This window comes from Ammospiza nelsoni, chromosome 4 (assembly GCF_027579445.1).
Source record: "Ammospiza nelsoni isolate bAmmNel1 chromosome 4, bAmmNel1.pri, whole genome shotgun sequence".
Taxonomy (NCBI): Eukaryota; Metazoa; Chordata; class Aves; order Passeriformes; family Passerellidae; genus Ammospiza; species Ammospiza nelsoni.
In genome coordinates, this window is record NC_080636.1 from 28,075,354 (window position 1) to 28,103,311 (window position 27,958).

The window sequence follows — 27,958 nt, forward strand, 5'->3', positions numbered from 1 at the left end:
TTAACAATGCTAAAATTAGGTAAATGTATTGATCATGTGGAGAATGTTCCAGTTTTCACAGAATTCATCAGTGACTACAAGTACCTATAGCCAATTTGGACATCAGTTCTCATGGTTAAATGCCAAATCCTAAATCTAGTTTCAGCGTAATTTTCCCATCTGGATTATCACTGACACCAAAGACTGTCAATTAGTCCAGATTCTTCTACCTAGGAGCAAAGCAAAAATCTGAGTGCTGTTCACGCATTATGAATATGAGCTGAACATGAGCCAGCTGTGCCCAGGTGGCCAAGCAGGCCAATGGCACCCTGGCCTGTACCAGCAATAGTGTGGCCAGCAGGAGCAGGGCAGGGATTGTCCCCTGTACTCAGCACTGGTGAAGCCTCACCTCCAGCCCTGTGTTCAGTTTTGGACCCCTCACTTTCAAAGGGAAATGGAGGTGCTGGAGTGAGTCCCGTGAAGGGCAGCAAGGCTCACGAAGGCTCCAGAAAACACGTCCATTTAGGAACAGCTGAGGGAGCTGGGTGTGTTTAGCCTGGAGAGGGCTCAGGAGGGACCTCAGTGCCCTCCACAGCTCCCTGAAGGGCGGCTCAGGCTCAGTGGGGAGGGGTTCGTCTCTCCTGCTGTGCCTGCAGTGAGAGGACAGGAGGAGATGGCCTAAAGCTCAGACAGGGGAGATTCAGATGAAATATTAGAATTTCTTTTCACTCTGTGTTGTCAGGCACTGGACTAGGTTGCCTGGGGTGGTGGAGTCACCAGTCCCTGGAGGTGGTCAAAAGGTGTCTGGATCTGGTACTGGGTGATACTGGTTTAGAGGTTGCAGTGATAGTGCTGCGTGGATTGTTGGACTGGGTGGATGGTCTTTAGGGTCTCTTCCAACCTTGCTGATTCTGTGAAGTGACATTAGTCCTGATGCTGTGGCCAAATGGAGTTACAGCACGCAGTCAGAGCTGGACACTGTAATTCGAAATTGATTGTGTGACGCTGTAATGCACTGTATGCATCTTTCAACACCAGGTTTACCTGTATCTCTTTTGTGGACTCATTTGTCCGCTAACAGGCCTGAACGCCCTCAGTGCCTCTGCCGTGACGTCACTTTTGGCTCGGTCTCTGTGCCCCGCGCCCGCCGCGCCCGCTCCTCCCCGCCAGGGGGCGCTGCCGGGCGGCCCGGCCCGAGCGGCGCGCCGCCGTCACGTGGGCGGAAGCCGCGGCGGGAGGAGCCGTGTCCCTGCCCGGCGCTTTCCTGCCCTGTCCCGGCGCTTTCCTGCCCTGTCCCGGCACTTCCCGGCCGTGTCTCGGCGCCGCGGTGAGAGCGAGGCAGCCCCGGCGCCCTTCCCCCCTTCCCCTGCCCAGGCGTGAGGCTGGCGCGGTGCTGCGCGGGCCGGCTCGGCCGTGGCGGTGCCGCCGGGTTCGGGGCGGGTCGGGGGCCGCTTGTGCGGGACTCGCAGGCGGGAGGCGGTGCAGCCGTGTCGGACGGGCCCTCGGGAGGCCGCCGCTGCTCTAGGTAGCTCTTCTGAGTGTTTCTGTTAAATTGTTACCGTGTTGTCGGTTTCCGGCGGTGCTGTGGTTGGGCTGCGCCCTTGCGGTGCGCTGTGAGCCGGTGGCGTGCGGGAGCGGCGGCTGTTGCTGTTTGCAGCCTGGCAGGGGCCGGGCAGCGCTGGCAGCCGCCCCGCACTGCCGGGCCCCGGCCGGCCTGTGCTCCTGGACAGGCCGCGGCTGGGAGGCCGTGTCTCTGACGGATTTCACGTAGCCTTTGTCTGGAGTATTACAAACGCAGCAGTGTCTAAAGGGATTTACCTGAGTCTAGTGTGGGCTCTGCTTTCTTGAAGCTTTTTTTTTCCTGAGGAAGGAGCTTTATTTCCAGCTCCTTAGGCTAAATTCTATGTTCCTTTGAGACAGCAGGATTCAAGTGTGACAAGCCGAATTTTGTGCTTGGTCCTGGCACAGTGTGAAGGTTTTGGTGACTGTGACCAAAGGGACTGAGTTTGTAACTCAGAAGTTGTACTGTATGTGAGAGCCAGCCTTGGATCTTGGATTTATCATGCTGTGCCTTATGGGAAAGGTGTATTCTGCCTAAGCTGGACAACTTGTGTTAGCACTGCCATGGGAGAGTTGGCAATTTGTTGCAGTTTGATTGTGACTTAGAGCAGAAAATAAAATTCTAAATAAGGAAGGAAAGAGGTATCTGACTATGAAATGCAGCAGATTATCAGAAGTTTGTGTGTTCATCTTATGCAGCTGTTGAAGAGTAACAGGAACGGTGACCTGGTACAATTTGGGAAACAAAAGGTGGGCCCAGCATTTGATGAAGAGAAGGAAAGTTATTAGCACCTTTGGAGCTTTACATTGTCATGTAAACAGCATGCCCTGAGCTCTGTTGACAGTACTGTTTCCACTTTCCCTTCTTTTCACAAAGTTCTTGAGTTAATAATCTTCAAAATTACTGTAGTGCCCAAGACTTTGTCTTTTCTGTGAGTTTATCAGAGAAAGTAACTCAGGCATCTTCAAGAGAACAAGCCAGCCTGCAATTCAACTCCATAAATTGTCTCAGCATCAAGCAGTGTAGCATGTTGTGTATACTAATCATGCTTTTAATGAACTGTAGAATTTTAAAGCACGGATAATGTCGAAACTTCTGTATTTAAATGAAAACACTGGAATGTGATGTCTAATGTGTTTCTCTGTTCAATCTAGATAAAATCTCTCTGTAGTGTGAGAAACTGTTCTGAATCAAGTGAATATTGCTGATTCCTTAATTTTCTGGACCTTGGTGGGGTGTTTTGTTTTGTTTGTTATTTTTTGTGCTTGTGTAATTGAGTTCTACAAGCTTGAGCATTAGATGGTCTTTTTTTCCTGGTTCCAGTTGCAGCTTTTTTATGTTAATGCCTTACTACAAAGAAGCTTTTTGTACTCTGTTAATTTAAGCTGAAGGATCATCCAGGTATTAATAAGTTACAGTTTTCTAATTGAAAAAAGTGAGTATGCTTTTTTTTTAGTATTTTTTTCCCAAAGTGGTCTGGTCTTCCACCCAAGTCATACCTGTCTAGATTACAAGTCATTAAGTTATCTGTAAAATTGAATTTTAAAATCCTGTAGTTACTGTACGTACATGACTGGTTCTTTTTTTATGTGTGTCAGTTGAATGTGCTTGAGTTTATTTTTACCTCCTAAAATCTTTCAGCTGAGAGAAAATGACTGCAATCAAGCATGCCTTGCAGAGGGATATTTTCACTCCCAATGACGAACGTTTGTTGAGCATTGTGAATGTGTGCAAAGCAGGCAAAAAGAAGAGGAACTGCTTTTTGTGTGCCACAGGTACATAGGAATACCACACTGTATTTGTTGTCTTCAGCTTTGTTTTTTCTTGGTTGCATTTGTTTTAGCTTAACTTACAATCCTTATTCTTGACTTATGTAAAGCAGGTGCTTTCCATTCCTAATGGAGAAAATTAGTTTTAGCTTGTACTTTCATTATTGCTTCTACTAAAAAAAGAAGCAAAGCCCACTACTTTGATTCACAGATCTCACTGTAATTTGAAAGGAAGGAGTCAAAAATTATTATTTTGGTACTGGTGGGCTTTTGAAGCAAGCCTTATGTAGTGCTTAAAACAGGGTTTAGTAATCATCTAAACTGATAAGCCTAAATAAAATGCTTTAAAGAATATTTGTTAGAGTCCAAGGAAGGGCATAGCAACTGAATTGAGTTCTAATGTTCCTTTAAGTGCCTGTTATTACATTATATCTCTTAAAAATTAGGTGCTTTGGGTTGATCTGTCAAGAAATTAGCTTGCTAGAATATTTTTTGACTGAAAAATGTCTGAAAGTGTTTTTATTCTGACTGTACTCTCCAGTTTTGTCTGTGCTTTGTCAGTTACATGATCATGGTCCAAAATCTGCTGTATCAAAGAAATAGGTGAAAATTGGGGTCATAACCTCACAAGCTGTATAGAGATATCAGCTTAAACTGAGCTGTGGTTTTTGTGGATGAAAATGTTTCAAAATGTTCCTTTTCATCAGATAAATACTATGAAATCTCCCCCACAGATTATTTATTTGAGAAGTTGAAGTACAGCAGAAACAAATGTGAAAGCAGTATGTGTGTTTTGAAATGACTCTCTTACTTCATTTAATAGTGACTACAGAACGACCAGTGCAAGTAAATGTGGTCAAAGTGAAAAAATCTGACAAGGGAGATTTTTACAAAAGGCAGACTGCGTGGGCACTTCGGGACCTTGCTGTTGTTGATGCCAAAGATGCTGTTAAAGTATGTGTCACTTCTTTGTTCCGTCCTCTGCTCACAGCATCCTCTTCATTCCAAGTCAGACTTAACTTCCTTGTTACTGGCTGCTTTAACAATTAGATTGATAACAGGCTAATTAAGGTGATACATTCCTGTGCTGCCTGTGCCTGCATTTTCTTTCAGCCTTTGCAAGAATATCACCCTGGTTAATTGAGTAACAGTAGGCTAGATATGCTTGAGTAGCTATAGTCTCAATATCTGCCCTGTTAGTTGTAGTGATCTCTCTGTGACTGTAGAGAGCATCTGTTAAGGACCAGTAGTACCTTTTTAAGTCTTATGTAAATTTTTTCACCCAAGCTTAATTTCCAGTAAGAGAATTTATGACAGTAAGAGACAGTAAGAGAATTTATTTACAGTAATAAATTGTTAAAGTATCCAAAATGTTCTGCTTGTAATGGTTTTTTGCTGGGACACTTACAATGTTGTTAATGAGCAGTATATAAGCTTGAGGGTGAGCTGGAAGCATACAGTCCTGGTACGGTGGACTTTTCCACAGAACAGGAGCAACCTGGTTTTGCCCTCCTAAATTAATTTGTTGTCATAAACTTCATGAAAAGTCTTACACATTTGTGTATTGTGTTATTTTTGTCTTACTTGCCTTGACAAAATACTACTGTCATAGCATGGATTCTGATTCTTCACTATCATTTTAGCACCTTTATTAAGGTCCATGAGGGCCCTAAATTTGCTGTATGAGATTCAGGTTGATATGTGTGTAATTTAATTTTTATCCTGTCATCTCCGTTATTAAATGTGTGGACAGTCTCTGCTACTTAGAGAATCATTTGACTGTGGAGCATGTAACATATTTCATCTTTTGCAGGAGAGTCCTGAATTTGATTTGCATTTTGACAAAGTGTACAAATGGGTTGCAAGCAGCACAGTGGAAAAGAACACCTTCATTTCATGTATCTGGAAACTCAATCAGAGATACCTTAGAAAGAAAATTGACTTTATTAATGTTAGTTCACAGCTGCTGGAAGGTAAATTTCTACAATTGTATTTGAAGTATAAAGTTTAGTAATTACTGATTTAAAACAGATACACTAAAAAAATACTCTTAATCCTGATGTGTTTTCTTGTTTTCTTATTTCTTATTTCTTTTCAACTTTATATTTTCTAAGTCTTCAGATAAACGAGATGACTATATAGTACATTTTTTGTTAGAAAACTGAGAACCAAGACAAAATACTTCATTAATGAAGTTCTAAATACTGATAAGCTTTCTGTATTTCTAAGACATTCTGTTTCTTGAACAAAATAAAATCTACCTCCAAGAACTGGTAGGTCTAAATGTGTAACACAACTGCTTTTGTTCTCATTTGCATTTCCCCTGAATTAGAAAAATACTTTAAAAAGCACGAGTCTGTAGCATTCTAGAGGGTAAGGGACTTTTATATGAGATTTCTAGGTCATTGACTGTGAGGCACGTGCTAAATTCTGCTGGACTGTATTACAATTTATGTGACTGATTGGTGGCTAGGATGGCTTTGTATCTTGTTTGCTTATGCTGTAGTAAATACTTTATGGTCACATTATCTTTTAATAGTTAACATTTTATAGTAAAGCTTAATAAGTAGGAGTATATCACATAGAGTCTATCAGAGGTGGTGAAACTACTGGTATTAAATACTACACTGGTGTGTGCAGAAAAATTTGAATTGGAAATGTGAAACAGGAAGGGATAGCATTTCTGTGTTTTGGTGTTGACCAGAATTTGTTTTAAACATCTAACAGTTCAAGTTTGTGCAATAATAAAACATTGGAACTTACTGCCACTTGAATGTATACACACTGTTCGTGCTTTGTCTAGCTAACATTCTCTGCTTCCTTTCCTCTGCTTTTCCATACCTTTTAATTCTTCAGAACTTCCTAAAGTTGCAGAAGGTGCGTAACACCTTTTTCCTTTATTTTGCCTTGTAAGCAATTTTGTTAAATAATACAACTTTTGTTTGGTTGGTTGTTTTTTTAGTGCTTTGGTTAGCTTATCAAGTTGCTTGAGATAAAGAGATGTTTCAAATGTCCCAAACACTTTCTGGCTGGACTGTATTAATATTCATTTGTCAGCCTTTGAGTGTCTTGTTAAATTCGTTAAACACTGTTGTGAGAAATTGCAGTTAAGGAAACCATTGTTTATTTGATTTTCATTTATCTCAGTACTGATATTCCTGCTGTGAAACTCATCTCGAGTGTCAAGATAACTTTATTTAATCAGTAGTATATGTATTAATCAACTTTGGTATGTTTCCTTTATGCTCTGTCAACTAAAAGAGAGAATCTAACTTGTACTGATTTTCCATTAACAAATTGAGTGTCATACTGTAATATATTCTAATGCTGATTACCAGTGTAAGAGGTAAATAAACTGAGACTAGGTTTTTCCTTGGAATAAAGGAAGGTGGATATTTGTATTTTGCTTATGTTACATAATTTGGAAAACATCACTGTTGGGAATCGGTCCTGGAAATTGTAATGAAGCTTGTGGAAGACTGAGACTTGAAAAAATGTGTTCATAGGTAGCAGGTGATTTTTAGGAGAGTTGTTTAATGGATTGATTTACTTACAGGTAGTTTAAACATACTTTGGTACTCTTAAAATACTTGTGACTTTCTGGACTTGATAACGTGTTTTATTTTCCTTATTCTCTGCCTAAGAATCTGTTCCAAGTGGAGAGAATCAAAGTGTAGCAGGAGGTGATGAAGAAGCTGTGGATGAATACCAGGAGTTAAATGCAAGAGAGGAACAGGATATTGAAATAATGATGGAAGGGTGTGAATACGCTATTGCTAATGCTGAAGCCTTTGCAGAGAAGTTGTCAAGAGAGCTGCAAGTGCTGGATGGGGTAAGCATTGCTTCTGATGCACAGTGGTGATGCTGGGTGGGGTAAGCATTGCTTCTGATGTACAGTATCGCATGCCAGCACATTGAACTGTTCTCTTTGATGCTTCCCAAAGAGCATTCTCAGAAAAGGTAGCTAACCTGACCTGTCACATACTGAAATGTAGATGGATTTTAGACAGCCCAGCATCCTAAAGGTCACTTGGAAAACTTAGGAGATGCAGGGGATACAGACTTGAGGGAACCATCAACAACCTCCTCAAACTGTCAAGTTGTGTGTTTCTTGTATATTTTGAAAATGGCTGCTGTCATAGTGATGGCTGATCTTGCAACAGAAAATCTAATCCTATCACCTATGGTTTTTTGTTTTTTTTTTTTGGAATTAAAAATGTTCTGGTATAGTAGGAATTACTTTTTGGCTTTTTGTTTTTCTGCAGACCAATACTTCTGCTCCAAGAACTTGAGCAAAATTTTGGCTTTATATCTTATCTTTTTGAATGTGTCATAGATTGATGAATTTGTGTGTTCAGTAACACTATGGCTTATATTATTTTGTTTCATCGATTGCATCAAGAATTTTGGGAACTATTTGACAGTAATAGAGGGAGAAGGAGATAGAATGCTTTTGAGATATGAAAATGTCTTCTAAAATGTGACTATTTTCTTTACAGGCAAATATTCAGTCCATTATGGCCTCAGAGAAACAGGTGAATATCTTGATGAAGTTGTTGGATGAAGCTCTAAAGGAAGTTGACCAAATTGAGCTAAAGCTGAGCAGTTACGAAGAGATGCTTCAGAGTGTAAAGGAGCAAATGGATCAAATTTCAGAAAGCAACCACCTAATTCATCTCAGCAACACAAATAATGTTAAACTACTGTCAGAGATAGAGTTCTTAGTGGTAAGCATTTTTGTTATGTTTACTGTGGTTGCTCATGTCAGGTATAATATTCTTTTAGGTTGTTACCCTCTTTAATTGTTACTATTTTCAGTAAGTTATAATGACAAAATTGTATTTATCCTTCTTGGTTCACTAGCATAGCAAACTAATTTGCTTTCAGCTTATGGACAATACTACCCATTATTTTGTAGAATCACATGGATCTGGCTAAGGGCCATATAAAGGCCCTTCAGGAGGGAGATCTGACATCTTCTCGAGGCATTGAGGCCTGCACTAATGCAGCAGATGCCCTTCTGCAATGTATGAATGTAGCTCTTCGTCCAGGTAACGTTTTTGTCAGACTACTGTCTAACGAAATTTATTATACTGGTGCCTTGCCAGCTAGTCTCAGATTTTGTTCTGTTGATTGAAGGAATTGTGACCTCTGGTTCTCTTGGTTCCCCTGTTCAATATCTTACTCTGTGTTTTGTACACTCTGAAGTCCATTCTGTTTGTAGGACACGACATGCTTCACGCCGTGAAGCAGCAGCAGCAGCGGTTTAGTGACCTGCGGGAGCAGTTTGCACGGAGACTTGCCAGTCATTTGAACAGCGTATTTGTTCAGCAGGTACTGTTTCTTACTATTGAATATGCAATTTTTTTGGTCACAAACTTTTCTGGAGAAGAAAAACAATCTATCTAAAATTGGACATATTCTGTGCTGTAATCAGGAAATGCTGGAAGGTCTTCAAGCACACATACTGCTAAGCATACCAAACAATAACTGCCTGCAGGAATCTCTTACAACCAAACATCTCTTTTTAAAAACCCCCAAAATCTCAAATTGACAAACCAAAACCACTACAGCTTGCTGTCAGAATTAAATGCATTATGTGATATATAAGGATTTATTTTAATTGTAGAGCTTGATTATTGAGGAGAAAAAGCAGTGACCTGTTTTAAGGATCTAAGTGGCTGAGAATACAGGTCTTGCTGTCTGAACCTCAAAGACCATGAGAAAACCCCCAAACCAAAACCAAACATACAAAATAAAATGTCTGAACATTGGTTTTGTTTCTTAACTTGAATTATTCATCAAACACTTCCTGACACGTGTTTCCTAAAGTTTGGGTGGTTTTTTTAGCCTCAGCTTTTTAATTTATGTGTTTTTTATCTTCAATCAGTTTACTCAGACCCTCCTTCAGCTCTATAACAGGTCCTCCTATCATTCAGTTCCAGTGAGTACATTGAGTTTGATACAAGATTTTCTAACCAACTTTTTTCCTGAGCTTGAAATTATCTAACTAGCAGCTGCATTTTTGACTCTGCAAAAAGAAATTTGTCCTTACTGATTACAGAGCATCAGACTTACGTCCCTTTTCACTTCTATTATTTTTGTCAGCCCTTAAGCTTTGTTTATATGTTTAGGAGCTAACATTCCTCTGATCTCATTCCCAAAAGTTGCTGAGAGACAGATTGACATGCATGGAGAAAAAATATTTCCAGGAAATAGTAATAAATGTGCAACAGTACAGGTATTGAAAATGTGTGAAATTGCAGTATTTGTAAATAAAAAATAGTAATTCTGGTTTTATACCTATTAGCTCAATAAAAGATTTTACAGTTCTAAATTTTCTGTATTAGACTGTGTGCAGAAATGGAATAGAGTAACACTGGATAATTGTATAGAAAATTGCATTTAGACCCTGGCTTTTAATGGCAAAGATAACTGCTTTCTATATTGTCTTCACTTTGCAGAAAAATTCCAGCTCCACAACATAGTGTTTTTTTTTGCCTTTAGCTTCTGTTCTTAAGAAGGTATTTTTCCTCTGTCACTTCACATATTTTGAAAACCTGGGTATAGACTATGTGTCCCAGCCCTTAAATGAGCAAGTAGAAACTATGTTGTGTAAATGCATCCACAGAGTTTGAATATTGGACTTGTGTATGGAAGTGGATGTTTAAAAGAATGTCTTTCTGAGGATTTTATTTTTTAAAAAATGGCAGGAGATTATTATTACTGTGAAATATTATGTGTATGAGATGAAATTATTATTCTTAAGACACTTTTCAGTGCTGTTGAGAATGCTATTACCAACTGGCAGTTTACTTTTTTTAAAATTGTGATACTACTAGTGGCCTCATGTTATTTTTCATACAAATTTGCCCTCTGAAAAGTTTCGGCTTGCTGTTAGCTGTGAGGTATTAATCAACAGATTAAAAAAATCATGATTTTGCTGTTAAGTTTAAGCAGGAAGAGTTCATTACCTGCAAGAGATGAGACTCTGCAAAGGTTTTCATTGTTGGAAAAGAGAAAAAAAGAGGGTTTGTACTTCATTTTGAGGTACAGATTCAGGTGCTGGAGGTATAGCAGATTTTTGTGTCATCTTACCCAAATGAACTTGTTTTGATAGTTTGAGGAATATAGCAAGTTCTTAGTCTGACGTTGAAATCCTAATCTGCAATACTTTGTTACCCTTAACATCTGAAGAGTTGCATTATTTGTTTAGAATGTTTCTTTAAAAAGTAATTTAAAGCACTTCAGAAGAAACTAAGATAAAGGTAAAGAATTCTAAATTAAAAAGACAAATGAAAATGTCTTGCCTATATTAATTATAATGTATAGGAAGCTGTTAATATAAGCAAGACATTCTGATTTGGAAGTCATTAGATGGAAAAACATAGTTACATTGGCATTTGAGCCTAAATATATTTCCTTGAAAGTGTGAAATTGCTCTTTATTTTGTGAAAAGCAAAATAATCAATGCTTGATTCAAACTATGGTTGTAAGATACTAAAGTGCTTCACCTCCTTTACATCAAAAGGAGAATAAATGTTAAAAATTTTGAACAGAAATGCAACTTCAGATTGCCGTTTGCTGCAGTGTTAAAAACTATTTACTAACAGTTAATGTAGTTGTCTTTTCTGTGTAATACTAATAATTAATTAACCTATTACTTTAAAGATTTTTTAACAACCAGCTTCAGCACTCAAAGGCAACTCCAGGCTTTCTGCCTTTGAAATATGAAGCAGGTTGAAGCTTTCAAATGATGAAATAGTTGAATGACATTCGTGATGTCATTTGGTAATGATATAAATTTATGTGCAATGAGAGAAAGCCCCTAAATGAGATGGGAAAGGTACCTCTAGAAGCTCTATAATGTTTTTGGCAGTCTTGAACAGAACATGCTTTACTGTAACTAGAATGATTAGTCCTGTGGAAAAGTTGGCCTGGAAAGAGAAATTTACCTTGTCAGGGAATTTGTCATCTAGCTTTATGAAGAATGCAGAGAAGTTATGTGTAATGAAGGGACATGAATAAAATTGTTCCATGGAAGAAGACATAAACATTTGGATAGCTGAGTATTTCCTATCAGTAATATGAATGAGAATTTGGACTGATGTAGGTGATAAAAGCTGTGACAGCCGCCAGGTAAATTACGTTAAACTATAATGAACTTGAACATTAAAAATACATGGTGTAGGAATATGACAAATGAGGGGTTAGAGGGAGTTTCTCATCTTTTTTTTTTCATAGAAGCATATCAAAGATTTGTTGAAAAGTTTTTCTAAATGTATCCCCAAAAGTATGCCCACAATATTGAGTATGACCTCAGTAATCACAAGAGCAGCTGTGTTGCTAATGCTGGCTGGATTCTAATTCCAAATTATATGTTCCAATAATTACACTAGCTTTTTGTTGAAGTCAGACTACAGGATTGTTTTTATAAGAAAAATTATAGTGTTGTCCTTCCCCATTTTCTGTGAGCATAAATTAATGAAGTTGGCCAGGGCTTGTTTCTTTGGGTCTATTTGTATACCAGTGTACGTAGTTAAAAGAGCAGGGCTCAGAGTAAGTTCACGCTCATGTTGGATACAAAAGTGTACTGAGACAAGTCACAAAGAGTTTGAGGATGCCCCATCACTGGAAGTGTCCAAGTCCAGTTGTTCAAGGACAGGGCTTTGGGCAGCCTGTTCTAATGAAGGTGTCTCTGCCCATGGCAAGGGAGCTAGAGCTAGATGGTCCTTAAGATCCCTTCCAACTCAAACCATTCTATGATTGTTATGTAGTAGTTCAGCTTAATCCAGAAGCTGGCAGTGTTCATGTTGCCAACTTAGTAGAAGTTGGTATTTTACAAATTAAATCTTAGTTGTTTTTTTTTTAAACAAATGTGTGAATGTATAGTGGAAGAGCTTTCTCTAACAAAAGTCTTGAACTGATTAATATCCAATAATTAATATCCAATAATTAATATCCAATAATTAATATCCAATATAACAGAAAAAGGGTAAGACAAAGCTTTAGTTTTGATCCAAACTGCTTCTGTTCTGACTTAGAAACAGGCAAAGGCACTTTTAAAATGGTATAGCTTATTCTTATTGCTGACTTGTCATGTCCAAGATGGAACTGTCAGGAATGCTTCCTCTCTCAGGGATGGACATTGACTGACCTTTATAAAGCACCTGCATGTGATGCAGGAATTGGAGACCAATTGGTACAATCTTTGTGTGCTTCCATGGCACAGACTATAAGTTCTGTTGCTGTATTTACAGCAAGCCCAGTAAAAAAAGACTTTATAGAAAATATTAAAGCCATTTGGAAATTAATTAAATAAATTATCCTCCATTCTTTTAACCCAGGGATAGTGGCTGTGTGTTCTGCTGTGTGGCTGCACAGAGTTATTACCTTGCTCTTCCTGAATTACTCAGGAAGCTTGTTCAGGCAACTGAAAGCTTAAAAAGCTAAATCATGTGTTGTTCTAGCAATATGATGGGATCTTTGTGTAAAGGAGGAGCGGATTGGTTCATGCTGCTGGCTGTAAACATTCACTGACGGTGTGTTGTGTGTGTTTGTGTGTAGTGAGAGGGAATGTGTTATGCACTGATGTTTTAAAGACTTGATCAAGGAGGGCTTGGCCAAAGTGGACTAAAGTATGTTGAAAAACATCTTTAAACAGAAGCAGCTATTTTCTTTTTTTTAGAGGAATAATGTGATAATCTCTTAAAAATTTTCAGAAGGAATTGAACACTTGTCATTAAATTTTCATTCAGGTGTACATTGCGTTCTTTTACAAAAAGTGCCAAAGTGACTCACCTAGAAGCCAAAAAGCCTTAAAATGAACAAGCTTATTAAGATGCACTGCCTGCCTTGGCTGTAATAACTCGGTGTGTGTATTAGGTTAGGTGTCTTTTTCAGCCTGCATCTCTAGACCTTGCTTCTGTGCAAGGTATTTTGAGGCCTTTCTGTTTGTCTGAATGAGATGCCTCGTATTAAATTTTCCAGGAAACTTCTAATGCATCTGTGTAGTGCTTCCAGATTTACTGTAATATTTTTTCTTATCAAGGGTCACGATCAGAGCTCCACTCTTGCCCAACACTCTGCTGAATTGACATTACCCAATCATCATCCATTTCACAGAGATTTACTTCGATATGCTAAACTGATGGAGTGGCTCAAGAACACAGACTATGGAAAATATGAAGGGCTAACAAAGGTATGTGAAGTGATCAAATGATGCTAGAGAATGTACATAATAGACTGGGCTTGAGAGTCAAAAGAATTGCCTCTGTGCATGTACATGTCATTATAATATTGCTATATATTAAGTATAACTCGCTACTCCTCTTTTTTTATTCCTTTTTAGAATAGGAAACTTCATTTTTTAGTATTTGTGATCTCCTGCTCTGTTTGTTGTTTTTTTTCCTCAAACAGTCTGTGCTGAGGTATCACAAGATATTCATCTTAATATTTATGTAAAACAAGTTTGCCATTAAACAGCTGAGTAAGAAAAAATTATTAAGCTACTTTCAGATTGGTTCAATTGTGCTTATTGCCTGTGTAACATCTGTTTCAACAGACCTTCATTTCACTTGGAAGTGTCAAAAACTTCAGAGGTCTTTTGTACAGTAGATTAAATAGAAATGCTTTTCCCTTGTATGCATATAACTTTTAACTACCTTGTTTAAAACTAACATGGAGTAAAAAATTACTACAGAAGTATAGAAAATGTTCAGGTAGAAGTCAAGGAAAAGTTAGTCCTTACAAAACAAGTATTTTAAATTAAAATTCTGTCGGAAGGTTTAAATTAGACTTTGACAATAGCTTTTGAATAGTTATTCATTTGCCTTCAGTGTAAAGCACATAGTGAATGGCTGGCATCTTTGTGATCTTCTAATAAAAAAAATATGAGAATTACATATTTATGTGTGCTTTTGAGGGAACAGTAACAGTCTTACAGAAAAGGGAGAATGGTGCTGAATTCTTTCTCTTCTACTCTTGAAATGAATTCTGTGATACTCTACCACCAGTAATCCTATCTGTATGTACTGCATTGCATATTTTTCCTTATGAAGGAAAAGTAGAAGTTTCTGATTAATGCTCACTATGAAAATGAATATAAGCTGTTTAAATATCACAAATATATTTTTGTGCATGCTGCATTAATATATATAGTTATGTAGTCCAAACCAGTTTGTTATTTAGTAGGGTTTGAAAATGCACAGGTTTTAAGAGTTATTTACCTATAATAGAAGAAAATCAGTATGAATACCTATTAACTGAATTTACATTTTTCTTTTAAGAATTATATGGATTATTTGTCACGACTTTATGAAAGGGAAATAAAAGATTTCTTTGAAGTTGCCAAGATCAAGATGACAGGCACAACCAGAGAAGGAAAAAAGTTTGGTAAGCTTCCAGAAGGCACATATCTTGCTTTGAATCTTACTCTTTGCATATAAAAGACTCATTATGACACCTAGGGCTAATTTTTTAATAGTGTAAAATTCTTTACTTTTGGCAAGATGGAAGAAGTTGGATGAAAAATATGACTGGTAAAACTTCTGACTTCCACAAGGCCAAAGTAGCACAACTGAAATCTTGTGAAGTTGGTGAAAATAGAAGTGTAAAGTACAATATTTCTCTGTTTTCAAATCTGCACTCACTTTTTATTACTTGAGTTATTTCAGTTTGTTACCTGAACAAATCTGAAAAATCAACTCTTGTAATGAAAGGGAGTTTGGGCAGCATCGTTTTGTGTTCCTTCTGCTGTTATTGCTACTATTAATAAATCTTGGGTGGATTTTTAAGAAGCTAGTTTTATAATGCTAATCCTGCCTAGTAAAACTTAGATATTTTAAATGTGTTTTTTCAGGGGGGTTTACCTATGTAGCCTGAGACTAGAAATCATAATTTGTTAATGTGTAGGTATTTATATGTAAGAGATTATTTCTGCCTGGTTTAGTCTAGTGTGAATATGGAAGTAAAGCTTAAAAAAAAAACCCCTGGATACTTAAAAATCAGCAGTACTGTAGGCGTATTTATATATTGTCAGTTCTGCATTTTGAGGTGCAGTGTTTCAAAGCTTGTTGGAAAGTATAAATATTTGCCACAGTTTACCCATTGCAAATTCTGAATTCCAAAATTATGTGCAGCTGTAAGTAGTAAGTTCTATCAGCCTCTTTTGGGTCCTGAGTTTATGATTTGAAGTTTGGTGGTAGAAACCAGAAAAATGTAATGAAAGGAAGAAAGCAGGAAGGTAGTAAGGCTTGTTTGAGAGATGGAAAACTGCAAAGGTAGGTCTTGGCAGGCTGTTGGACATGGAAAGCAGAGCTGCAATAAGATGTCATTGTCAGAACATTGGAATTCTTAAATCTTGAAAAGCAATCTTACTGCAAGACATAAAATACCATTAGTCTAATACAAATTGATCTTGAAACTTTCTAAACACTTTGTCTTGACACTTGTTTTGTGATTTGTACTTGTGAAGAGACAGCTTTTGTAGCAATTCCCTAACTTGTGTTAATGTTATGGAGCAATCAGGCATTTTGGAGAAAGAGATCCTTCCAGTCACCAGAGTAAAAGCTGCACCTTGAGAAGACTTCTGTCATGTATTTGTGCAAATTTATTTATGTTGCAATGCCTCATAAGGGTGTGTAATTTCAAAGGCTTCTGTGTTCATTGTAGTGATTGTACTATTACTAATTGCACATTCATTCAAAATATATCACTTCTTAATAATAAACTTGTTCAAGGTGTAGTGTAGGTACATAATGCTCCAGTTGTACTCAAATACTAAAGATGACCTGTTTCCAAGTTGTGTTGGTGTGTGTTCTTGCCTTTTTTTTGTGCTTTGGGAATAGCACTGCTATTTGAGTGCCTCAAATGCAGAGGGGATGCTGGGAGAATTCTGGCATTCTTTGCTAGCGCGAGGTTCTTTGTCTGCATTTTTATGGCCAAAAAACCAGCCTGGGTCATGAGCATTCACTCTCGTCTTAAGTAGTCTTTTTTCTTTTTTTTTCGTTTTTTTTTTTTTTCTTCTCTGAGGAAGCCAAGACTTTGATACTTAAATACCATAAAGTCAGTGTTGGAAAGAGTGCTACTGTTGTCATATGTTTATATGATGTAGCTTGTTAAAAGCCACTAAGGCTCCCCTGATTGTCCAGGGCCTGATCTTGTACTTCTTTACATTCTGTAATAAGTCCCATGTGTTTAGAAATTGAGGACCATGAAGAAGTGGGACCAATGCATGATAGTTGCAAATGCCAAATATATCATGCCTAAACTTTTTTTATTCAAAATCAGCCAAACCCCCAAGATCTAAAAAACAGGCTGGAATTAAATTTGAATTTGGTGTTACAATTATCAGAAGTGTTGCCTACTTGAGAACATCTGGTATTTAAGACATGTTTGTGGCGTTTAGAAATATATACTCATTCTATTACAGTAGGTTCTGCTTGCCTGCTCCATTTTGGGGGGCTTGTAGCATCCATCCTCATCAAGATCTCTTTAAAACCTCATATTGCTTTAGTGTACGTATGCAAATGCCTCTACTCTAGGGATTCTATATTTTCTACAAATGCCCATTTACTTTAAATTTCATATTGAAGTCCACTAGAGGAAACTTCAATTCTGAAAAGAGCCAGGAAAGATATAAAAACCTCTTTGTAAATTTTTAACTATATGTTTATTATTTTTATCCTCTCCAAATTTGCAGTCATCTGTTTTGTGCAGCATGAATGCAAAGTATGTAATCTCTATGTAAATATCCTGATTTGCAACAACTAAGAAAGATTAGCCGGTCTTACTGTTGATGTTAATTATTTTGCAGTAATTGTGTGTATTTTAAATTCGAAAGGTGGACAATGTCTCTGACTCAGTAAAAAAATTCCATAAGTACATTTTAATTTCTTCATGTCTATTGTTGATATGATTTGTCATGGAAACTGAGTCTGACAAATAATTTAATGGACTTCTCAATTTGGGAGAACTTAAATACATGTTACCAAAAGTGTTCTTTGAACATACTATATAAGAAAAATCAAGCTTTAATACCTAGAAACTTATTCTGTTTTCCATGTAGTTTAGATACTGAATTTCTGGAATAGTACCTCTCCAACTAAATGTGTTTGCAATGTAGTTACTTGCTGCTTATAGTTCTCTGCATGTTTCTTTCCAGTTAGAGCTTAACTTGCATCTTGTGCATGGTTTGTGCAAACTGCATTTTAACTTGTCTTTGTCTTTGATGCTTGCAACCTAATCCATCCCAGCTACACTGCCTCGAAAAGAAAGTGCTGTCAAACAGGAAACTGAGAGTGAGTATAACTAGTTGCATTAGTTGGTGTTGTCAATGCATGTGTGTCAATGTTACAATGTAGTGCTGCATCAGGAAGAATCTACCTCACACTGAAGCACTGTTCAGAATGAAATAAACGTCAGCAGAACCATTGGGCTGGCAAGCCAAAAAGGAAGCACAGCTCTAAGTCCAAAGATAGAATTTGAGAAGATTTCCACATAAAGGCAATATCTAAGTTTTCCCATGCTACTAGTTAATAGTAAAAATGTGTTTGTGCTGAGACCTTGTCATAGTTTTCCATTCCTCCAGTACATTGAAGTGACAATTTAGATTAGATCTATAGAGTTTGTGTCCCTAGACTTGATACCAACAGAGCAGTTAAGTGAAGCTTGCAGGATTGCTTTTAGGTTTCTATGTGGCTTAGATGTGAAAAGTTTACTTGAAGATCCAGAAAATTATGATGTTTTGGTCTTTTTTGTTATTAGCTTTCTCTGTCCTAGTCCAACATTTCTTAAAAAATTAGGGGAAAAGGAAAGGAAATAAAAAAGAAAAAACATACTCCTAGGAGAAGGCCCAGCAATATCATGAAGAAATGACTGAATCTTAATTATGATCAAAGGGAGGGGAGAGTATTAGCAGCAGAGTTACTGTAGGGTTGTAGATCCAGCAAAATAGCTGGAACAAACTGTAGTTAAAAGGATGTTAACAGCAGAAAGATCAAGTGCAAAATTAAAAAGTGCCTGTGTGTAAAATATTTTAATTTTTTTTCCTTCCTGTGGTTCAGTTCTGCTTGTGGCAGCCTTTGCCCAAAATACATCCACAAATGTGATAACTGGTCTTAGCTTTCAAGTCTTTAATCCCTGTATTACTGTATTGCAGAGTTTTGCTCCTTTTATACCTTTTTGCCCTACTTTACAATGAGAATTTAAATAGTTATATTGTACTTTAAAAATTGCTGAAGAATCTGAGTTGTCTTATAATGAGGAAAGAATACAGTTACAGCAAAAGCATTTATAACTTAGACAAAAGTTGTTTGATTTTAATATAGGACTACTAGCAACTCTTGATCTCATATATTCTGTAACAAAACCTATTTTTCAGTATTTTCTTCTGCCTTCACTTTCATCCTTCATAGTGTCTTTATTTCACAGGTCTTCATGGAAGTTCTGGAAAATTAACTGGATCTACTTCTAGTTTAAATAAACTCTCTGTTCAGAGTTCAGGAAACCGCAGATCTCAGTCATCCTCACTGTTAGACATGGGAAACATGTCTGCCTCTGACCTGGATGTGGCTGACAGAACAAAATTTGATAAGGTAAAGCCAAAATACCCCATAGGATTTTTGCTTAGTTTTGTATTAGAGGTATCTTACATATCCTTCTTCCATAGCTCAAAAATATCTACTTTTTAAATCCTAAAACATGCCAATTCCGAAGTTTTTATGTACCATATATCTAATAAAGTCAGATCCTAAGAAATATGTAGATCACAGTATTAATTTCAGAATATAAGATTAAATTTAAATCCTTTATAGGCTGTGTGGAATCTTTAAAGATTATCAAGCATAAAAAAATATCTTTGACGTTTAAGCCAAATATGGGTATTTAAGCAAATCGGAATGAAACCGATGGATTCTCCACTGGTTTTATTTTTCTCAATTTATTCAATGTTCTGTGACATTTTGCCAGTATGTAAGCAAAAGCAAAAGATAAGGAACTTGAGCCAGGACTTGAGCATGACCCTAAAATTTTACTTATACTGGTTTCACATTAGTTATCATCAGTTTTAACTTTAACCAATAGCCCTAAGTTATTATTGGAGTGGCCTCATCCTGTTTTAAAACCTGCTGTCCTCAGCATCTGTTGACTTTTTTTCCTGAACCATTAAAAGTGACAATGCTCACCATTTCTTGCAGAATTAACTCCTCACTGCTGTGGAAGGAAAACAAGCAGTTACCAGTCAGACATAAAAATAATTTTGTTGTTCTCTGTTGAATTACTTGATGGAGATTAATGTTTTTCTTCTGACCTCTTCAAATCATTGCTTAGTCTTTTCCTGGGAGGAAATAGATGCCTGAAACAATATTAACTGTTAAGTTATTACAAACTTGTAGCAGCAACTTGTCTAGAATTAAAAGGCTAACTTTTTAAAAACAGGTTTATGCAATTGTTATGCTATTATTTTCAATTTCTCACTTGTACCTCACACCCATTGGGGATATGTGAATGTGATTTAATATACAGAGTTATAAGCTGTTGAGCTGACCTACTAAGTTGTTGGGTTTTTTTCCTATGGGAATTTTCATCAATGTGGATTTCCTGTGTGGCTAGATTGGTTTAATTTATGTAAATTATTGCATGGCTTTATTTTTAAATACTTGCAGAGAAGATACTAAGAGAAATATGTTTAACATCTGCCTTAGAATTTCCTTACTTTCTTACTTTAATTAATAAAATTAAATCATTGTAATTACTTATTGCCAAAATAGTGTTTTATTTTAGTTTAAATCTAAAAATTGTGTTGCAAACTTCAGTACAAAACCTACTTATTTGTTTCTCTAGCAGCTGTGTAGAAACTTCTGCTTTTTCTACAGAACAGTTAACTTCAACATACACAGTTGACCTGTTTTTCTTCCCTGAAGCTTTTAATTTAGTCTTCCTCTGCTCAGCAACCCAGGCAGAAAAGATGATGAAAGAACCCAAGACTTGCTATTAAAATGCAAGTGTTTCTGTTAAAGCACAAAAGTGTTTCCTCAGGCTGCAAGTAGAAAACTTTTAGTTGTGGAAAAACACAGATTGTTCTTTCCTTCACAGTATTACATGGATAAGAAAGGACTATGTTGAAGAGGCAGCTATTACTTTTAGACATCTACTTATAAGCTGTTTCCATTTCTGTTAAGTAGTAGTAAGCCTTCTAAAGCTCAGTGAAGATAAAAAGTATATGTAACAAACAATTAAAATTAGTATTGTTAACTGTCCATAGTATTTGGTGTGTTGAGAAAATATTTTATCTTTCTTTAGATTTTTGAGCAAGTATTAAGTGAACTAGAACCTCTTTGTCTGGCAGAACAGGACTTCATCAGTAAATTTTTCAAACTGCAACAACATCAGAGCACCTCTGGAACAACAATGGTATGACTTAGATTCTCTGTTACTGTAGTAAAAAAGTATTGAGCAGGCCTCAAAAGAGACCTGTTTAAAAGAGAGCTTGGGAATATATTGGTGTTTATGTGATCCAAGTGATGAGTAATTTGTTTTTGTTCATGAACTGGAAGGATCTTTATTTTGGCTAACCAAAACAAAATTTATGAAAGAAGGACTGACATGTTTCCTTTGCCATGGCTTTGTTTCCTCCTAAGATGACAACAAACACTCCATCATGCTATATAGGAAGACAGTGGGGAGTAAATGTGGATAATATTGAATTCAGTGGAATGTGACTGGAAAATTACCAGCAACTTTAAAACTGTTCTTTCTTCTACTCTGGATGCAGGGGGTGCCGGGGGTATGGAACTGCTACTTATATTGGTTTTGTAAGATGCAGTAACTACTTAGATAAAGAATTGGAGACAAACCTTATCTTTACATACATTCCTTGTTCTCACAGAATGAAGTGGAGGAAATGGATGGAGTAGCTTTATCTCGTTCGCACACTTCTGGTGTTGCACAAACAGTATCATCTGAGTATGTGCTGCTATTTTCATTACTGATTCTTAAGCCTATGTTTGAGTTTATTTGGCATATAAAACTTTTTTTCTCTAAAATCAGAAATTATTCCCTTTCAGTGAAAGTGAATAGTGAACTTTAAATTTTTACCTAGACACTGAGTGTGTCAGTAAAAAGAAGAATTTTTGTATATAGAATGGGTGCTCCTGTATATAGTTGTTTAATTCTCTTAATAGCTTGCAAATTGAAATTAGGCACAATAATATAGAAAGTATGCTTAGCAAAGTTCTGAGAGTGTGTGGCAGCTTCCACAGAGAAAATACTTTTTGGAATATTTTATACCTGTGACTTTTGATTTTTACTGTGGGGTACTGACTTTCTGAAAGTCATGAGACTTGTTGAATGCAAATGAGACTACTATATCAAATAAATATATCAAAAAGCATGTAAAATAGCCTAGTAAACTGTCAGAGTAATATTTTCCTCTTATGCATTTTTAATAGGAAGGACATGATCCGACAGATGATGACAAAAATATTTCGTTGTATTGAACCTGAGCTGAATAACCTTATAGCACTGGGAGACAAGATTGATAGCTTTAATTCCCTTTATATGTTAGTTAAGATGAGCCATCATGTATGGACAGCACAAAATGTGGACCCTGCGTCCTTTCTCAGCACAACACTTGGAAATGTTTTGGTGACTGTCAAAAGGAACTTTGATAAGTGCATTGTAAGTTCTTTAGTTATTCTGATTAAGCTAACTGTAATATTATAGGAAGCCCACTCCTACCCAGTTTGATTTTACATTTCTGTATACCTAAATTCTTTAAATTTGAAGTGAAAATTAGTAATTTATTGCTTTTCTACTGGCCAAGCCTTCAGATAAGTGGTGGTTATGTTTCTTTTTTCCTCTCCATTCCAGTTTTCCTCAATAAGTAGCTTTTTGTACCACTTGCTCAGGGTTCTGAGCTACTTGACATTCTTAATTCTTTTTTTAAATTTGTACTCCTTCTGAGATTACTGAAATTCATTAAGAAAAATACAGCTCTCTGCCTTTTTTACTTGCCAAAACCAAACCTTGTGGATGTACAAGGGTATGAGGTGTTTTGGCAGTAGCAGAAGCAGCCCCTACTGTCTGAAACTTTCTTTGGCTAACACAGTTACGCCCATTATATTAAATATGACACATGAAAACAGAATTGTTGCTATAACTTTGTTTTATTGTCATAAATGTAATTTCACTCTAGGCAAAGATCATAAAACTGACCATTCTTGATCAGTTTAATACTTAAAAAATTTGAAACTGATTTTTTTATTACACTGAGAAGTAAAATTTCTTCAAAAGAAGACTAAAGAAATTTCGTGCAGCAAAAGGAATTGTTAGCTTGGCTGAATCAGAAAAGTGAAATTCTTTGTTAGATTACAAAGTGAAAATTTTTAACTGCTTCTGGTGCATAAATCTGGGTTTTTTTTCATTGGGTGTTTGTTTAGGTAATACTAAGTAAATAAAGGGGAATAAAATACCATCTTTCCTTTTTCTTTCAAATTATTTTACTTAAAAAAAACTTAATGATAAAAAGGGTGAAAGACTAAATAGATTTACAAATTGAAGGAATTTATTTGTCTTTTATATATGTCAGTTTTTTCAGTACATCTGCATTTTTCTTTAAATAGCTTTTACATGATCTAGAGCCTAACACTTGTTCTTGTTTTGAATTAAAGAGTAATCAGATGAAGCAGATGGATGAAGTAAAAATCTCAAAGAAGAGTAAAGTTGGGATCCTTCCATTTGTTGCTGAATTTGAAGAGTTTGCAGCCCTTGCTGAATCAATTTTCAAAAATGCAGAACGACGAGGAGATCTAGATAAAGCCTACATAAAACTTATTAGAGCTGTCTTTGACAGTGGTAGGTCTTCCGAGGCTGTAATAGTTTACTAAAATAATTGTTTCCACCTGTTTATATATACTTTTGCCCCAATTAACAGGTGATTTAAAAAAAAAAAACTATGGTGAAATTTTGGTTGTCTCTGTTAATGTAAGTGAGCAAGTGTAGTCCTTTTGGTTGTAATATACTTTTAGATACTTTACAGCTATGTACAAAGGAAAGTAACTTTGAGTTGTGACAGAGGAGAGTGGTTAAGACACTGAAGAGGGAGATAGCAGCAACCTGGCATGCTCGGTCTGAAGTGGTTTCTTGTCTTTTTGTTTCCCCCTGCAAAAAATCATACAGGAAGAAAAAAAATTGGCAGGAGCAGATTTTTCCTAGTTAGCAGTTCAGTGTTTTGACTGGAATGAATCTGTGCTCATTACTGGTGCCCTGAATCACTTTCATGATGGGCATCTTGATAGTCTCAGCAAAATGATTAATGGATGAACAGGCATGGAAAATTAACTGCTCTTGGTTGAAGCCATCCTCTTTCAGCCTGCTTTTAGGTGCAGTAAGGGAGGGATAGGTAGAATTTTTTTTTTTTTTTGCCTACTTGTTGTTTTTTTGGGTTTGGGCTTTTTTTGGCAGAGGAAGAGGGAAGTAAAAGATCTATGTGCAATATTATCTATTTTTATTATTATGTTTAGGGACTGAAGGTAATTTTGACTATAAAGCTAATAAGCAAAAACTGAGATTAAGAAGTAGATTTAAAAAAACCCTGCTACCTTTCTGAAGATTTTTGTCCTGGTGAAAATGGGAATTGATTTTGCTGTGACTTCTCTTAAATTGTTCTATCATATGTTATTTATTAGGGTTACTGAAAGCATGCTTGTGAGCTTCCTCAGAATGTGACTTGTTCCTCACACCTGTAATGAGATCATACATGCTCATTATTTTGTATCTTTTTATAAGTGACCTTTTTGCCACACAAGTTTCATCATCTTAGAGCCTGCATGTATCTGTTGCTTCTTTTGAAGCACTTGATTTAGTGGTAATTTTGAAGCATTTTATTTAGTGGTAGTTCTGACTCATACAAATGGTAATCAGTTACATGAAATTCAAAATTCCTTTTTTGATAGTACTATGGTTATTGGTTATGTTTTTCTGAATTTGTTTGTCCTTTTGGTATTCTAAGTATTTTGCTTCTCATTTCTTTCAGTTGAGAAAGTAGCTAATGAAAGCCAGAAGACACCCAGGGATGTCGTCATGATGGAGAACTTCCATCATATTTTTGCAACACTTTCTCGCTTGAAAATTTCTTGTCTGGAGGCTGAGAAAAAAGAAGCCAAACAGAAATACACTGATCATCTTCAGTCTTATGTAATCTACTCACTTGGACAGCCTCTTGAGAAATTAAATGTGAGTATATTTGAGTATTCATTTAAAAGGTACACGATAGTTTTTGAATGTATTATTTCCACTATTTGATCTCTTTATCACTGCATCTATCATTATCTCTTATTATTTTGGACTGGAGCATGTCTGGCAAGAGTACTCATGAGGATAACACTCTTGGATGAAAATAACCAAATTTTTCATGGCAATTAATAGTACTGACTGAACATCAGTGTCTTAAGAAAATGGTTTTGAGGAAGAAGAAAGTGAGGGGAAAAATCACCAGGACTTTTGGCATAATCTTTATCACCTCAAGTGCAGAGAAGATTGCTGTAGTTTTTGAGTTGTTCAACAAGAAGAAAAGTTACAGGAAAATTATGAGTGTCTGAAGTGGAGCTAAATGTTAAAGTGAGTGGTGACTTAGGTTCAGAGTCAGTTCTGTCCACTTGAATGTCTTGTGGCTTTTTCTATAAACAGGATTTCAGGCATCCATTTTCAGAGACATTTAAGATGTATTATCTTTTTGAAAATTAAAATGCTTTGTTGCTCTTACCAACTTGTGTATTGACTCTGACCAACATCTAAGCTGCCATGTAGCTAACTCCTGCTCAGTCCCCCCTCTCCAGGGGAGACAATAGGAGGAGCAAAAGTGAAAAAACTTGGGGGTGGAGATAAAGACAGTTTAATCAGAGAAGGGGAGAGAGAAAGAGGGGGAAAAAAATCAAGTAAGTGATGCAAAAGCAGTCAATGATTACCTCTCACAAACAGACTGGTGCCCAGGCAGTTTCTGAGCAACAGGCAACTTGAAGCCAAACACCAACCCCCCCCTCCAGCTCTAATTTTTATAGCATGATTCTATGTGCTATGATTTGGTCAGGTTTGAGCTGTTCAGATGTAACCAAAACATTGTTGTGTTATCAGCCCAGTTTTAGCCACAAATCCAAAACACAGCATCATGTAGGCTGCTGTGAAGCAAGTTAACTAGGGAGTTAGCTCTGTCCTACTCAGACCTGATGTACTGTTGAGCTCAACCTGCATGTTCATGGATATACTTTCCTCTATTTACTGAAACTTTTGTATTTCCTATGTTGAGGAAACTGGTCAATGACAGTGACATGGTCAAATATGCTGTTGTGTAATTATAGTTTAAAAGATGCTCAGGTGCTTAGGGAGTTCATCCAAAAGATCCAGTATTTGGATCCCTGGTTGTGAGCTCATGAATCAAGGATTTTGAGGCTGACTGGTTATTAGTTACAAGGTTGCAAAGAAAAGCTCAATTGCTTCTAGAAATAATTGATTTCAATTTTATGCTAGTACTGGACTGCATTGTTGGGCTGTGTATTAATGTTTATGGCTGAGCAGTACTTCATGCCCGCTTGAAAAACAAAAACTGGGAAAACAACAGTCATGAAACAGAATCAAGATTTAACCATACATATCCTTGTGAAATTAAATTAATTAGCTCAGATTTGTGATAGTGACTAATGCTATTACTTGTTGCTAGCATTTTTTTGAAGGTGTTGAAGCTCGTGTGGCACAGGGTATACGGGAAGAGGAAGTAAGCTATCAGCTGGCTTTTAATAAACAAGAGCTTCGTAAAGTTATAAAGGAATATCCCGGTAAAGAAGTGAAGAAGGGATTGGATAATCTCTACAAGAAGGTAGATAAGCATCTCTGTGAAGAAGAAAACTTACTTCAGGTAAACTAAATTGTGTCTTGAAAACCCTATAATGTGGTACAGAGGCTTTTTATTACTGCTTTTTCATTTGTATTCTGTGGCAATGTTCAGCATAACTCTAAAAACGTAAATTTTGAGTTACAGCTTTTGGGTTTTTTAATAATCCTAATCTGTTTCTATTTGATTAATACTGATTGGGACCAGAGTGGTAGAAAAAAATTTCAGAAAGAAACTTCCTTTATGATTCCCTAGCTGACCATTAATGGGTGATGTCTGTTGTGCAAAATACATTGGAAGTAGAGAATAGATTTACATGAGTGGGTAACCTGGTGTGAATCTTAATTGGTGCACTATAGCAGAATACTTTCAGTTATATATTTTCTGATAGTTTAATATCTAATGTTTTTCTTACACTCTGTAAACTTTCTTGCTGGAGTAAATAATGAGTAGACTTGAGTTCAGCTTGTTTAAACAGCTTTTTAAAGTCTGCAACGTGGCACAATTATAGCACTCTTCTGGTTCAGTGTGTTTTCCTGAAAGACAAAAGCAATACCTCTATTAGGAAAACTTACCCATCTTCTTTACTGTTTTCTGCTTTGCACATTTATTACAAGTCATGTCAACATTACAGATCTTGATGGGTAAAAACTATCAATCTTCTTTTTAATGCAGTAACTCAAGCTGTTGAACTTTATTAGTAATCTTTAACTGGAAAATGACACCTGAACTGAGGACTGATTAATGAGCCAGTGTTTTCTAGTTAACCTATGCAGTGTGTTGTGCCAGTTGACTTTTCCCTAAGTTTGCTTTCTTTGGCAGGTTGTGTGGCATTCCATGCAAGATGAATTCATACGACAGTACAAGCACTTTGAAGGGCTGATAGCTCGCTGCTACCCTGGATCAGGAATTACTATGGAATTCACTATACAGGACATTTTAGACTACTGCTCCAGTATTGCACAGTCTCATTAAGTTCTACAAAGGGAAACAGAAGCTAGCAAAGTGTGTGCCTGTGTATAAGGGAATCAAACACTGTAAATGTTATTGGGTTTTTAAAAGGTGGATTTCCATGTGTGTGTAGTTAACTGCCATGTATGTTGAGTAACACTCCTGCTTCCAATGCCTTTCAGGGCAAAATAAGACCTTTGGGGGATTTTTTGTGCTTCTACTGGGCTGAAGTACTGTTTGAAAGCATTAATTCAGTGAAACACTTTGGATAGTTTTTCCCTTTCCCTAATATTAAAATATTTTTATTTATAATTCCTTCTCTTTCCAAAAGCAGTAAGCACTACCTTCATAGTATGCCAAAAGAATACTACTGTTTTCACTAATATTTTTCATCTTAGAAATTATGTAAATATTGAAGACTATCAGATATTTTCCCTTCGTATTTTCCCTTCCCTTCCAAGTATGGATGTAGAACTTTATGCAGTGGGAAGACTGAGTGCATGCTCTGAAATGTAATGTGACTATGGCTATAATTCTTAATTAAACTATGTTCATCATATTCTTTATTTCTGTGGAGAGTTATTTCAAAAAGGTGAAAATACCTGAAAATACCATTGTTTTGCTGCTGGCTGTTGAGGAGTTGTTGCATTTCTGCACCCATGTTCTTGTTCTTCCTTTTTTGTACATATGATGTAGTATCAGTGTACTCTAAACCTCATGTAAATCCTTCCTCTTCCTGGAGCTTCAGCTGCCAGGGATTCAGGCCCTAGGTTTTCTGTACAGTTTGGTGAAATGGCCAGGTTGTTGGATGGA

General features: G+C 36.6%; 1 protein-coding gene across 5 annotated transcripts; it reads left to right on the forward strand.

Annotated features, from left to right (window-relative positions):
* Positions 1-1,286: 1,286 nt before the first annotated feature.
* Positions 1,287-27,704, forward strand: EXOC1 (exocyst complex component 1). Of its 5 annotated transcripts, XM_059470800.1 has the most exons (21): positions 1,287-1,504; positions 3,182-3,315; positions 4,133-4,263; positions 5,123-5,282; positions 6,166-6,186; positions 6,954-7,141; positions 7,809-8,036; positions 8,228-8,360; positions 8,534-8,643; positions 9,200-9,253; positions 13,361-13,510; positions 14,598-14,703; positions 17,565-17,609; positions 18,742-18,905; positions 20,611-20,721; positions 21,197-21,273; positions 21,759-21,987; positions 22,980-23,163; positions 24,344-24,543; positions 26,024-26,218; positions 27,017-27,704. In XM_059470800.1, exons 2-21 carry the CDS (start codon positions 3,192-3,194, stop codon positions 27,167-27,169), a joined length of 2,763 nt encoding a protein of 920 aa, XP_059326783.1. In that variant the 5' UTR covers positions 1,287-1,504; positions 3,182-3,191; the 3' UTR covers positions 27,170-27,704. The 5 variants fall into 5 exon arrangements, with proteins under 5 accessions (XP_059326783.1, XP_059326784.1, XP_059326786.1 ...); XM_059470801.1 differs by lacking the exon at positions 9,200-9,253; XM_059470803.1 differs by lacking the exons at positions 9,200-9,253; positions 17,565-17,609.
* The last annotated feature ends 254 nt before the right edge of the window (positions 27,705-27,958 follow it).

What these genes read in the sequence shown, in the direction of transcription:
- EXOC1 (XM_059470800.1), top strand. Translation starts at nt 3,192, where the DNA reads ATGACTGCAATCAAGCATGCCTTGCAGAGGGATATTTTCACTCCCAAT. An exon ending in ACTTCCTAAAGTTGCAGAAG is followed by an intron (nt 6,187 to 6,953) that starts GTGCGTAACACC and finishes TCTCTGCCTAAG; the next exon opens with AATCTGTTCCAAGTGGAGAG. An exon ending in ACAGAACAAAATTTGATAAG is followed by an intron (nt 18,906 to 20,610) that starts GTAAAGCCAAAA and finishes ATCTTTCTTTAG; the next exon opens with ATTTTTGAGCAAGTATTAAG.